Consider the following 12966-nt stretch of genomic DNA (forward strand, 5'->3'; position numbering starts at 1 on the left):
CTTCATTTGCTTTGTAAGATTTGGTTGGGTTTGGGCAAAGAGGGAACCTTGTCAACTGGAGTGAAAACAGATGTTGAATATGTTCCATCAAGCACATAGGAGTCAGACCATAAATAACAAACATGATCCAAATAATTAGCTTTATACGTTCCACATTTCAAACACTCAACATTTAAAACTTATGACCAAATGTCACAGTAAGATCATAACATTCAACTTGTAGCAATAAACAAACGTTCTTACGTTAGTGTTTGCTTTATATTATTTTGGGTAAATGACTTGACAATATTACATTTCCTACATAGGCCAACTGATGATTCACAAACCATAGATCAACTAGTCGGTCCCATCTTTCTAAATACTTATATTTTCACCTACAAAGGGATGCAACAAAAATATAATTCATTACAAACTATTCCACATAGTTCATATAATTGTTGAAGTACGGTGATGGTTACTGTGCGTGTACTGATATTTCAAGTACTTGAGTTGCTTAAAAATAACACTGTTACAGACCACTTCCATGTGTATGTTTCTGAGGGTCACCTCAATGTTATCTATACCTCATGACTTATCCATCCCCCAACCTGTCAACAGTGTCACTATAACCACCATCACTGTTTCACTGTGGGTCCCCCTGAGGCTGGTGCTGATGTGACACTGCTTGCCACCTGGGTTAGTCTGGAGAGAGGTGTACTACACATGGGAGTGGGCAGGGGGACTAGCACCAGCAAGGAGTTAGGCGTCCTCTTCCACTTACAGTGTGAGAGAGACGAGGGCTTGCATGGAGTCACATGACTTTTTCTCCATGTCTTCGGAGTTCACTGAGAACAAACTGGTGCGGCGCTGCCCTTTCTTTAGCCTGTGTGTTGTCCAATAGAGAAGCCTGCTGAGATCCTCCCTGAAATGAGGGCTGAGGAGCATGTAGAGCAAGGGGTCCAGACAGGAGGGCAGGGGCCCCACGAACAGCAGGATGGCCTTAGCCACCTTAGGGCTGGAGAGCTGGAGGAGGGAGGAGAAGGAGGGAAGTGTCACAGGGAAAGAGAGGAGGCAGTTGGTGAAGAGGAGGCAGGCCATAAGTTTGGTCACAGAGTAGTCCTGGACAGTGACTCCCTCTTTGTCTGCTGTGTCTCTGTCCATGTGGCAGTAGTGTCTGGTATAGATGGCTGTCATCAGGAGGTAACACAGGGAGTTGAGCAGCACCAGGGCCGTGGCGTAGCTGAAGCCAAAACGGGAAGAGTGTCCGTAGGGAGAGGCCACGCAGAGAGAGGAGACCCCATACTCACCCATAGTGAGGGGAGGTAAGGCGGCAATGGCTCCAGCCAGGAAGCAACACAGAGCTGAGATACCTTGAGCACACCCCCACCCCAATGGAATCCTCCTGGCCTCAGTTTCAGACCACTGTGAGTCACGGACAGTACATCCACGATCTAAGACAACTGCCGTCAACAGGAAGACACTGGCCTCTGAGGAGAAGACCGACAAAAAGTCAAAGATCCAGCAACCTGGCCCACCCTCCCACCATGCACCATAATCAGTATAGTGGTCAAATGAAATGCCATCTAGTACAGCCAGGGCGGCGCTAGAGACGCCATTGAGGAGGTGGACCCAGGCCAGGACTCCCAGTAGATGCTGGGTAGGAGAGGTCGGGGACTTCGAGGAGAGGGCGATGGATAGCAGGACCAGGGAGTTGGACACCAAGGAAAGGATGACAATAATCCAAACAGCGACTCGCACCAGCCAGCTCCCAAATAAACTCTGACATGACTGGAACGGACCTGGGGACAAACTGTTGTCAATCAACTACCCAAGTATTAGATTTGTGACAGTGTTAAATGAAGTATGTACGGACATGGAATCCACTACGGTCCTATAGAGGTACAGAGTGTGTACGGACATGGAATCCACTACGGTCCTATAGAGGTACAGAGTGTGTACGGACATGGAATCCACTACGGTCCTATAGAGGTACAGAGTGTGTATGGACATGGAATCCACTACGGTCCTATAGAGGTACAGAGTGTGTACGGACATGGAATCCACTACGGTCCTATAGAGGTACAGAGTGTGTACGGACATGGAATCCACTACGGTCCTATAGAGGTACAGAGTGTGTACGGACATGGAATCCACTACGGTCCTATAGAGGTACAGAGTGTGTACGGACATGGAATCCACTACGGTCCTATAGAGGTACAGAGTGTGTATGGACATGGAATCCACTACGGTCCTATAGAGGTACAGAGTGTGTATGGACATGGAATCCACTACGGTCCTATAGAGGTACAGAGTGTGTATGGACATGGAATCCACTACGGTCCTATAGAGGTACAGAGTGTGCAGGCTTTTGTTCCAGCTTAACATTAACACACCTGATTGAACCAATCACAGACCTACCTTGGGCTGGGGAACAGTGGACAGAGTGCTGGGGTCTGGCATCTACCTCACTCTCCACCAGGAAGTTATTCTGGTCTCTAGCATCCTCTATAAGCAAATGGTAAGTAATCATTACTTTCACTTAATACATCAACCAAAACACAAAACATATTTCAAGGATAGTTTTTGAAGGTACGTTCCTTGGTTGGCTATGATGTGTATTTCCTTTCCAGTGACGAGATCTTTACTGATGTTCTCCGTTTTCCAGACGTAGGGGGACTTTGAGTTTTCTCCAGGTACAAAGGCACAGCACTGGAAGGCGTAGGGCATCTCCACTACCCTGAGAACAATGCATAGCTTATGGTAAGACAGCTGCACACAACCCCATAACCCTTACTGCACTACATTCACTCACACGCTGTCTCACCTTGAGTTGAAATAGTTTTAAAGGGGCCCAGTTTAATTGTTAACTCTGTCTCCTACCTGAGTTTAGGTAGTCTCTGGACAGGTAGTGCGTGTCTCAGGGCAGTGTTGCCAGCGAGTCTGAGGTGTGTGAGGTCCTGAAAGCCTTCCATAGGGACGGAGGTCAGCAGGTTAGAGCTGAGGTCACTGAGGGAATGGATTAAGAAACACAGATTACTTTATTTCAATTGTATGTCTGCATGTCTATGTCAGAGTTTCTCAAACTCTGTCCTGGGGACCCCAATGGGTGCACATTTTGGTTTTTGCCCTAGCATTACACAGCTGATTCAAATAATCAAAGATTGTTCGCATCAGCTGTGTAGTGTTCTGGCTGTTTTAAAGACTGTTCTTTTGTTCTTTAATATCATTTACATGGGAATACACACAGACACACAACAACGCCCATCTTTTACAGCAGTTCTTGCAAAAAATGTGTAATAGGGAAAAAGTTATGACATTCTTCGGGGAATTGCCAGGGACCTCACAATACCATATCACGATACTTAGGTGTTGATACTATACGTATTGCGAATTCGATACTGTGATTCGGTGTTACAAACATTTTGCTCACTATATGTCTGCTGCAGAGGGACAAGAGAGAGCCATGATAAAACAAGTTTTGATCAGTCATGGAAATGCAAGAAATATCACACAGTAAAGAGGCCTCATTAATTATTTCTTTCTGGCTTTCATTATTGTCCTGTTGCCATGCCAAGCTAGAATTTGTCAGAAATGTCAAGTGTAGAAAAAGAGGTCTGCTAAGAAGGGTGGGTTTCTTTTGGATTCAGATTAGGCATAGATGCATGTAATGTCCAACTGGTTTAGTCATGATGATAACACTGACATAACATCATGACACCCCTCCAATACCTCCTCATGTATACACCAAATTCCATTCTGTTTGGCCTGTACATTGTGAGAGGAATATCTCACATTAAAATGGCCACATAATTTCATTCTGTCTTTCATTATGGTCCTACATCATAAGTGTTGATGCTGTTCACATGGAAAACCATCAAACCAGGCTAATTTGAGAGTCAATTTTGTATTTGGATTTGAGAGTCAATCTATCATAACTTGCACTGCATATGAAATCTGTGGTTCAGGATTGTTTCGCTTGAGCTGAATAGGCAAAATGTAGTATTTATTCTATTACGTTTATTTGTCAGGGACAATGTACAACAAAACAAATCTCAGAATAAGTGATGTGTTGCATCAGATTTAGCTGACAGTTCATTTACATCTGCAGTCCCTGGGCAGGTGAACATACACTATATCAAATCTAATTTTATTGGTCACATACACATGGTTAGCAGATGTCAATGCGAGTGTAGCGAAATGCTTGTGCTTCTAGTTCCGACAGTGCAGTAATATCTAACAAGTAATTTAACAATTCCCCAACAACTACCTAATACACACAAATCTAAAGGGGTGAATGAGAATATGCACATATAAATATATGGATGAGCAATAGCCGAGCAGCACAGGTAAGGTGCAATAGATGGTATAAAATACAGTATATACATATGAGATGAGTAATGTAAGATATGTAAACATTTAAAGTGGTATTGCTTAAAGTGACTAGTGATCTATTTATTAAAGTGGCCAGCAATGTAGAGTCTCAATGTAGGCAGCAGCCTCTCTGAGTTAGTGATTGCTGTTAGGCAGTCTGATGGCCTTAAGATAGAAGCTGTTTTTCATTCTCTCGGTCCCAGCTTTGATGCACCTGTACTGACCTCGCCTTCTGTATGGTAGTGGTGTGCACCCGCAGTGGCTCGGGTGGTTGTTGTCCTTGATGATCTTTTTGGCCTTTCTGTGACATCGGATGCTGTAGGTGTCATGGAGGGCAGGTAGTTTGCCCCCGGTGATGCGTTGTGCAGACCGCACCACCCTCTGGAGAGCTTTGCGGTTGAGGGCGGTGCAGTTGCCGTACCAGGCTGTGATACAGCCTGACAGGATGCTCTCGATTGTGCATCAGTAAAAGTTTGTCAGGGTTTTGGGTGACAAGCCAAATTTCTTCAGCCTCTTGAGGTTGAAGCTGTTGTGCCTTCTTCACCACACTGTCTTTGTGGGTGAACCATTTCTGTGATGTGTACGCCGAGGACTTAAAACTTTCCACCTTCTCCACTGCTGTCCCTTCGATGTGGATAGGGGGGTGCTCCCTCTGCTGTTTCCTGAAGTCCACGATCAGCTCCTTTGTTTTGTTGAAGTTAAGTGAGAGGTTGTTTTCCTGGCACCCCACTCCGAGTGCTCTCACCTCCTCCCTGTAGGCTGTCTCGTCATTGTTGTTAATCAATCCCACTACTGTTGTGTCATCTGCAAACTTGATGATTGAGTTGGGGGTGTGAGGGTCAGCGAAGTGGAGATGTTGTTTCCTACCTTCACCACCTGGGGGTGGCCCGTCAAAGTCCAGGACCCAATTACACAGGGTGGGGTTGAGACCCAGGGCTTCCAGCTTGATGATGAGCTTGGAGGGTACTACGGTGTTGAATGCTGAGCTGTAGTCAATTAACAGCATTCTTACATAAGTATTCCTCTTGTCCAGATGGGCTAGGGCAGTGTGATGGTGATTGCATCGTCTATGGACCTGTTGGGGCGGTATGCAAACTGAAGTGGGTCTAGGGTGGCCGGTAAGGTGGAGGTGATATGATCCTTGACTAGTCTCTCGAAGCACTTCATGATGACAGAAGTGATTGCTACGGGGCGGTAGTCATTTAGTTCAGTTATCAAGGCCTTCTAGGGGACAGGAACAATGGTGGCCATCTTGAAGAATGTGGGGACATCAGACTGGGATAGGGAGCTATTAAACTTGTCTGTAAATACACCAGCCAGCTGGTCTGCGCATGCTCTGAGGACGCGGCAAGGGATGCCGTCTGGGCCAGCAGCCTTGCAAGCATTAACACGTTTAAATGTTTTACTCACATCAGCCACGGGGAGAGGGGGCGCAGTCCTTGTTAGCGGGGTGTGACAGTGGCACTGTATTATCCTCAAAGCGGGCAAAAAGTTTAGTTTGTCTGGAAGCGTGACGTGGCTGGTTTTCTTTTTGTAGTCCGTGATTTCCTGTAGACCCTGCCACATTTGTCTCATGTTTGAGCCGTTGAATTGCGACTCCACTTTGTCCCTGAACCGGCATTTTGCTTGTTTGATTGCCTTGCAGAGGGAATAACTACACTGTTTATATTCAGCTGTATACCCAGACTTCTTTCCATGGTTAAATGCGGTGGTTCGCGCTTTCAGTTTTGCACGAATGCCGCCATCCATCCACGGTTTCTGGTTAGGGTAGGTTTTAATAGTCACAGTGGGTACAATATCTCCAATGCACTTCCTTATAAACTCCCTCACCGAGTCAGCGTATAGATCGATGTTGTTCTCTGGGGCTGACCGGAACATATCCCAGTCCACGTGATCAAAACAATCTTGAAGCGTAGATTCCGATTGGTCAGACTAGCAATGAATGGGTCTAGTCACTGGTACATCCTGTTTGAGTTTCTGCCTACAAGACGGTAGGAGCAAGATTACATCGTGGTCGGATTTGCCAAAGGGAGGGCGGGGGAGGTCTTTGTATGCATCTCGGAAGTCAGAGTAGTAGTGATCGAGTGTATTACCCCCGTGAGTACTACAATCAATCTGCTGATAGAATTTAGGTAGCCTCTAATTTGCTTTGTTAAAATCCCCAGCTACAATAAATGCAGCCTCAGGATACATGGTTTCCAGTTTACATAGAGTCCAGTGAAGTTCCTTGAGGGTCATCGTGGTGTCTGCTTGAGGGGGAATTTACACGGTTGTGACGATAACTGATGATTATTCTCTTGGGAGGTAATATGGACGGCATTTGATTGCGAGTAATTCTAGGTTGGATGAGCAGAAGGACTTGAGTTCCTGTATGTTGTTATGATACATCATGAGTCATTAATCCTGAAGAGTACACCACCACCCTTCCCAGAGAGGTGTTTATCTCTGTCGGCGCGATGCATGGAGAAGCCCGGTGGCTGAACCGATTCCTGACAACATATCCAGAGACAGCCATGTTTCTGTGACACAGAGGATGTTATAATCTCTGATGTGTCTCTGGAAGGCTACCCTTGCTCAAATTTCATCTACCTTGTTGTCAAGAGACTGTACATTGGTGAGTACTATACTTGGAAGTGGTGGGCGATGTGCACATCTATGGAGCCTGACCAGGAGGCCGCTCCATCTCCCCCTTCTGCGGCGTCATCGTTTTGGGTTGGCTTCTGGGATTAGATCCATTGTCCAAACAGAGGATCTGTTTCGGGAAAGTCGTATTGCTGGTCATAATGTTGGTAAATTGACGTCGCACTTATAGCCAATAGTTCTTCCCGGCTGTATGTAATAAGACTTAAGATCAGCGTCAGCTGATCCTGGGGTTACAATGTAAGAAATAATACATAAAAATAAAAAAAACTGCGTAGTTTCCTTAGGACTCAAAGCGAGGAGACCATCTCTGTCGGTGCCATCTTGATCAATCAAACATGACCAAAATGATGTGGACATCTGCTCGTCGAGCATCTCATTCAAAAATCATGGACATTAATATGGAGCTGGGGTCCCCTTTGCTGCACTCTACTGCCTCCACTCTTCTGTGAAGGCTTTCCACTAGATGTTGGAACATTGCTGCGGGGATTTTCTTCCATTCAGCCACGAGCATTAGTGAGTTTGGGCACTGATGTAGGGCAATTAGACTTGACTCGGAATCGGCGTTCCAATTCATCACAAAGGTGTTCAATGGGGTTGAGGTCCGAGCTCTGTGCAGGCCAGTCAAGTTCTTTCACACCGATCTCGACAAATCATTTCTGTATGGACCTTGCTTTGTGCACAGGGACATTGTCATGCTGAAACAGGAAAGGGCCTTCCCCAAACTGTTGCCACAAAGTTGGAAGCACAGAGTTGTCTAGAATGTCATTGTATGCTGTTGCGTTTTGGCATCCGCCAAACCCAGATTAATCCGTCAGACTGCCAGATGGTGAAGTGTAATTCATCACTCCAGAGAACGCATTTACACTGCTCCAGAGTCCAATGGCGGCAAGCTTAACACCACTCCAGCTGACGCTTGGCATTACGCATGGTAATCTTAGGCTTGTGTGCGACTGCTCGGCCATGGAAACCCATTTCATGAAACTCCTGACGAGCAGTTATTTCACTGACACTGCTTCCAGATGCAGTTTGGAACTCGTAGTGAGTATTGCAACTGAGGACAGAGGATTTTTATGTGCTTCAGCACTCGGCAGTCCCGTTCTTTGAGCTTGTGTGGCCTACCCCTTCGGCTGAGCCGTTGTTGCTCCTAGACGTTTCCACTTCACAATAACAAAACAAAATAGATTTTCTATTTTAGATTCTTCAAAGTAGCCACCCTTTGCTTTGATGACAGCCTTGCACACTCTTGGCATTCTCTCAACCAGCTTCACCTGGAATGCTTTTCCAACAGTCTTGAAGGAGTTCCCACATATGCTGAGCACTTGTTGGCTACTTTTCCTTCACTCTGCGGTCCAACTTATCCCAAACCATCTCATTTGGGTTGAGGTCGGGTGATTGTGGAGGCCAGGTCATCCATGCTTCTACATCTGCATTGCTTGCTGTTTGGGGTTTTACGCTGGGTTTCTGTACAGTACTTTGTGACATCGGCTGATGTAAAAAGGGCTTTATAAATAAATGTGATTGATTGATGCATCACTCTCCTTCTTGGTCAAATTGCCCTTAGATACCCTGGAGGTGGGTTTTGGGTCATTGTCCTGTTGAAAAACAAATGATAGTGCCACTAAATGCAAACCAGCAGGGATGGCGTATTGTTGCCGAATGCTATGGTAGCCATGCTGGTTAAGTGTGCCTTGAATTCTAAATAAATCACAGACTGTGTCACCAGCAAAGCACCATCACACCACCACCTCCATGCTTCACAGTGGGAACCACACATGCGGAGATCCTCCATTCACCTACTCTGCATCTCACAAAGACATGGCGGCAAATTTGGGCTCATCTGACCAAAGGACAGATTTCCACCGGTCTAATGTCCATTGCTGGTGTTTCTTGGCCCAAGCAAGTCTCTTCTTCTTATTGGTGTCCATTAGTATTGGTTTATTTACAACAATTCGACCACAAAGGCCTGATTCACGCAGTCTCCTCTGAACAGTTGATGTTGAGATGTGTCTGTTACTTGAACTCTGAAGCATTTATTTGGTCTGCAATCTGAGGTGCAGTTAACTCTATTGAACTTATCCTCTGCAGCAGAGGTAACTCTGGATCTTCCTTTCCTGTGGCGTTCCTCATGAGAGACAGTTTCATCATAGCGCTTGATGGTGTTTGCGACTGCACTTGAAGAAACTTAAACATTTCTTGAAATTTTCCGGATTGACTGACCTTCATGTCTTAAAGTAATGATGGACGGTTGTTTCTCTTTGCTTATTTGAGCTGTTCTTGACATAATATGGACTTGGTATTTTACCATATAGGGCTATCTTCTGTATACCACCCCTACCTTGTCACAACACAACTGACTGGCTCAAACGCATTAAGGAAAGAAATTCCACATTAACTTTTAACAAGGCACACCTGTTAATTGAAATGCATTGCAACCTCATGAAGGTTACTCACAGGGTTCTGAGTTCAGTCAGCTCTAGGAAAGTGTCTGCTGGAACCTTGTGGACATGGTTTTGATGGAGGTGACTAAATACAACAACACACATCACAACTGTCCCCTGGATTGTATTTATGGCTGGGTTGAGGACTAACAATAATGGTAACGAAACCACTCACATTTTCTGGATCTTTCTGCAGCCACTGAAGCTGGGAAGATGCTGGATCAGGTTATGGGAGAGATCCCTGCAGGTACAGTGTTCATTATTGTTTATTTAAAAGGATGTTTAGGATAACACAACATCTCATTTCTAAGATACTGAACCAAGAGATATTAGAGTACCAAGAGATATTATAGTATCAAGAGATATTTGGTCAATCAGTATAGGGACTTACAGCTGTATCAGGTTGGGTAACTGGTCACAGAGGGTACCTGGCAGTGATGAGATGTGTGTACCTGTGACAGCTCTGAATAGACAGAGAATTTGGTCATAGAAAGGACAGACTCAAACCACGTTTACATCCACAGTTTTTATGCGAGTAAAGTCATATTGAATTTAAAAAAAACAGCTGTGATGTGAACAGGACATTTCGGTGTAATTTTATAAATGTCTACAGATCATTTGTTCATTCGACATGGTGAGATTTTTTATGTCTGTAAAATGAATTATGCGGGAAATGGCGGTGGACATGACTTTATGCGCACATTTTTCTATAATAGCCATCACATCAAAGTAAATTTGGAGTCACGCGATAATATGGTGTGTGGTCCTCCCACTACAACTCGGGAAATCATGCAGTTTATTAGGCTAAAGATTAAATAAGTTAGGATGAACTTGCACAGTGATGAGCTTGACGCTCCTTTACAATAAATATTGATGGTCTTATCATTTTTGTATTTTTATTTATTGTTTTACTATTTTCTGTTCTGGTTTTCGGGGGTCTTATTCTGGTGACATGATGATCGAAGCTTGACTGCCATTTATCCATAAAAATGTCTTCATGTAGACTAGCCAACCCGCACTGTATCTGCGAGCTGTTAGCACACGTGCCAAGACCAGAGTTGGCACATTTGCTATTTAACGCAACAGTTTTTGTGAGAAATGGATATACATTGAACTTTTTAATTTTTATTTGGTACATTAAAACTAAAAGGGATACTTTGGGATTTTGGCAAGGAGGCCCTTTGTCTGCTTCCCAAGAGTCAGATGAACTCATGGATACCATTTTTATGTCCCTGCGTCCAGTATGAAAGAAGTTAGAGGTAGTTTTGTAAGCCAATGCTAACTAGCATTAGCACAATTCATGGACGTTTTTATCCGCAACAAGTCCATTTGGTGGAAACTGCACTTTTTTTTAATGTGGATTCTGGAATATTCGCATGAAAATCTGTCTGCAATTGGATGGAAACCTAGCTAATGTGCTGAATCTGATTCATGAGAGCTGGGGTGTATTCAGTGTATTTAGGAACTTTTGAGGACTGAGACTTACAGGGTTTCCAAACTGTTTGTGCCAGTGAGGTCTGGAAACTCTGTGATATCTGTGGCTCCGTTGAGTGATCTATACAATAACAAAAAAGACGGACAAAAAATTGAAAATCACACCTGCTTAGCTTTCTTCTTCAATTTTCATCTACTTCTTCTCAAATGAGGTAGGACAGAATGAAGAGGGATAATGGAGACTTACAGCATCCGTAGCGCTGGCAAATGCTGGAAAGCTGATTTGCCTACAAACTGGATGGGATTATTGTAGAAGTATCTGTTAGAGAGGAAATAGAGCACGATTGTCCGCGGGATCAAAATTACCTCACTCATCGAATCATTGTGAATCGATCATGATTGATTACTTATTCAAGATCAACTTCACATCAGGACATTGACGCAAAAGCACCTACATTGTGACGAGGGACGGGTTTCCCACGAAGGCTTGCTCTGGGACAGATCTGATGTTGTTGCTATGGAAACTCCTTGGGGGCAAATATTTAAGATTTAAGATAACTGAAAATGTGATTTGTTCTATAAGTGGCAGCACTGGAGTGTAATGAGTTTCACTCACAGCTCTTTGAGGTTAGGGAGGGCTCTGATGGCCGTGGGAAACATGGCAAGGTCGTTGTAGTTCAAATCTCTGAGGGTCGGGGGAAAAAATGAACACATTAATTATTACAGTTGTCTGCATTGATACAGTAACTTCCCTTACTCTACTTTCCTGTCAAGAATTCATGGCTGCAGTGAGGTACAGAAAGGTTTCAGACCCTCTGTCTCTGTCCAGAGTTTACACCATTTATATTAGAGCCTCTTTCTCACGAGGCTGCTTCCTGTTTGTCCAAACTAGATGCCTAGGAACCTATAGGTCTATGCTAAGAACTGTCAGGTCTGGATTGCCTCCCAGGCCGAGCGTGAGGAGGATTTACAGTAGTTCACAACCTGCCTGCTCCTTCGTGGGCAGGGGACTATTGTACTGCTAAACATGATTTACACACATCAAGTACAGGGGGGGTTTCCTGGAACCATGTGAAGACATGAAGTGCCCTCAGAAAGTACTCATACCTCTTGACTTATTCCACATTTTGTCGTCTTACAGCCTGAATTAAAAATGAATTAAATAGATTTTTTATCTTTTTTAATACCCCATAATGACAAAGGGAAAACATATTTTTTTGATATTTTTGCAAATGTATTGAAAATGAAATACAGAAATATCTCATTTACATAAGTATTCACAGACCTGAGTCAATACTTTGTAGAAGCAACTTTGGCAGCGATTACAGCTGTGACTCTTTCTGGGTAAGTCTCTAAGAGCTTTCAACAACTGGATTGTGCAACATTTTCCCATTATTCTTTTAGAAATTCTACAAACTCTGTCAAATTGGTTGTTGATCATTGCTAGACAACCATTTTCAGGTCTTGTCATAGATTTTCAAGTAGATTTAAATCAAAACTAACTCTGCCACTCAGGAACATTCACTGTCTTCTTGGTAAGCAACTCCAGTGTAGATTTGGCATTGTGTTTTAGGTTATTGTCCTGTTGAAAGGTGAATTTATCTCCCAGTGTCTGGTGGAAAGCAGACTGAAGCAAGTTTTTCTCTAAGACAATGGTCACCAACCAGTCGACCACAGGGCATTCCTAGTCGATCACCAAATATTTCGAAAAGCCAACAATAAAGGCATAAAGGCTTGCGCTCCTTTTGTGTGTGTGTGTGTTGCGCTGTTGACGGTATGTGCACTTGATTCAGAAGCCCGGTGCATCGGTTGCGAACAGTGTTCCCATTTTGAACCATTTTATTTGTCTGAAAAGACAAATACGCCTACCCGGCGGACCGGGAAGTCTGTGGCTAAATCGAGTACGCCTACTGCACTGGCCAATTGGATAGCTCAAATCACTATGCCTACAGCGTCCCCGACCCCGGCCACATCAAAGTTTGATTCTGGTCTACTTGAGATTTCATAACTTTAAAAACCATTACCGACCAGAGAGACTGTCAAAGAATACAGCAAAGTGCTTCTGTTTTTATGAGTCAGTTGATGTCTAAGTATTTATTCA

The 12966-nt window shown here is 44.2% G+C and overlaps 1 protein-coding gene across 1 annotated transcript in view; it reads right to left on the reverse strand.

Moving 5' to 3' along the window:
- Nucleotides 1-126: 126 nt before the first annotated feature.
- Nucleotides 127-12966, reverse strand: part of LOC106561543 (leucine-rich repeat-containing G-protein coupled receptor 5) — a 35600-nt gene continuing 22760 nt past the window's right edge. Inside the window, exons 7-16 of the mRNA XM_014125616.1 lie at nucleotides 11482-11550; nucleotides 11321-11392; nucleotides 11113-11184; nucleotides 10918-10986; nucleotides 9823-9894; nucleotides 9607-9672; nucleotides 2860-2985; nucleotides 2577-2716; nucleotides 2398-2484; nucleotides 127-1778 (exon numbers count right to left, since the gene is read on the reverse strand). Coding sequence (XP_013981091.1) covers nucleotides 757-1778; nucleotides 2398-2484; nucleotides 2577-2716; nucleotides 2860-2985; nucleotides 9607-9672; nucleotides 9823-9894; nucleotides 10918-10986; nucleotides 11113-11184; nucleotides 11321-11392; nucleotides 11482-11550 — 1795 coding nt within the window. The 3' untranslated portion in view covers nucleotides 127-756. The remainder of the gene's footprint in view (nucleotides 1779-2397; nucleotides 2485-2576; nucleotides 2717-2859; nucleotides 2986-9606; nucleotides 9673-9822; nucleotides 9895-10917; nucleotides 10987-11112; nucleotides 11185-11320; nucleotides 11393-11481; nucleotides 11551-12966) is intronic.

The sequence above is a fragment of the Salmo salar genome, chromosome ssa10 (assembly GCF_905237065.1).
Source record: "Salmo salar chromosome ssa10, Ssal_v3.1, whole genome shotgun sequence".
Classification (NCBI taxonomy): Eukaryota; Metazoa; Chordata; class Actinopteri; order Salmoniformes; family Salmonidae; genus Salmo; species Salmo salar.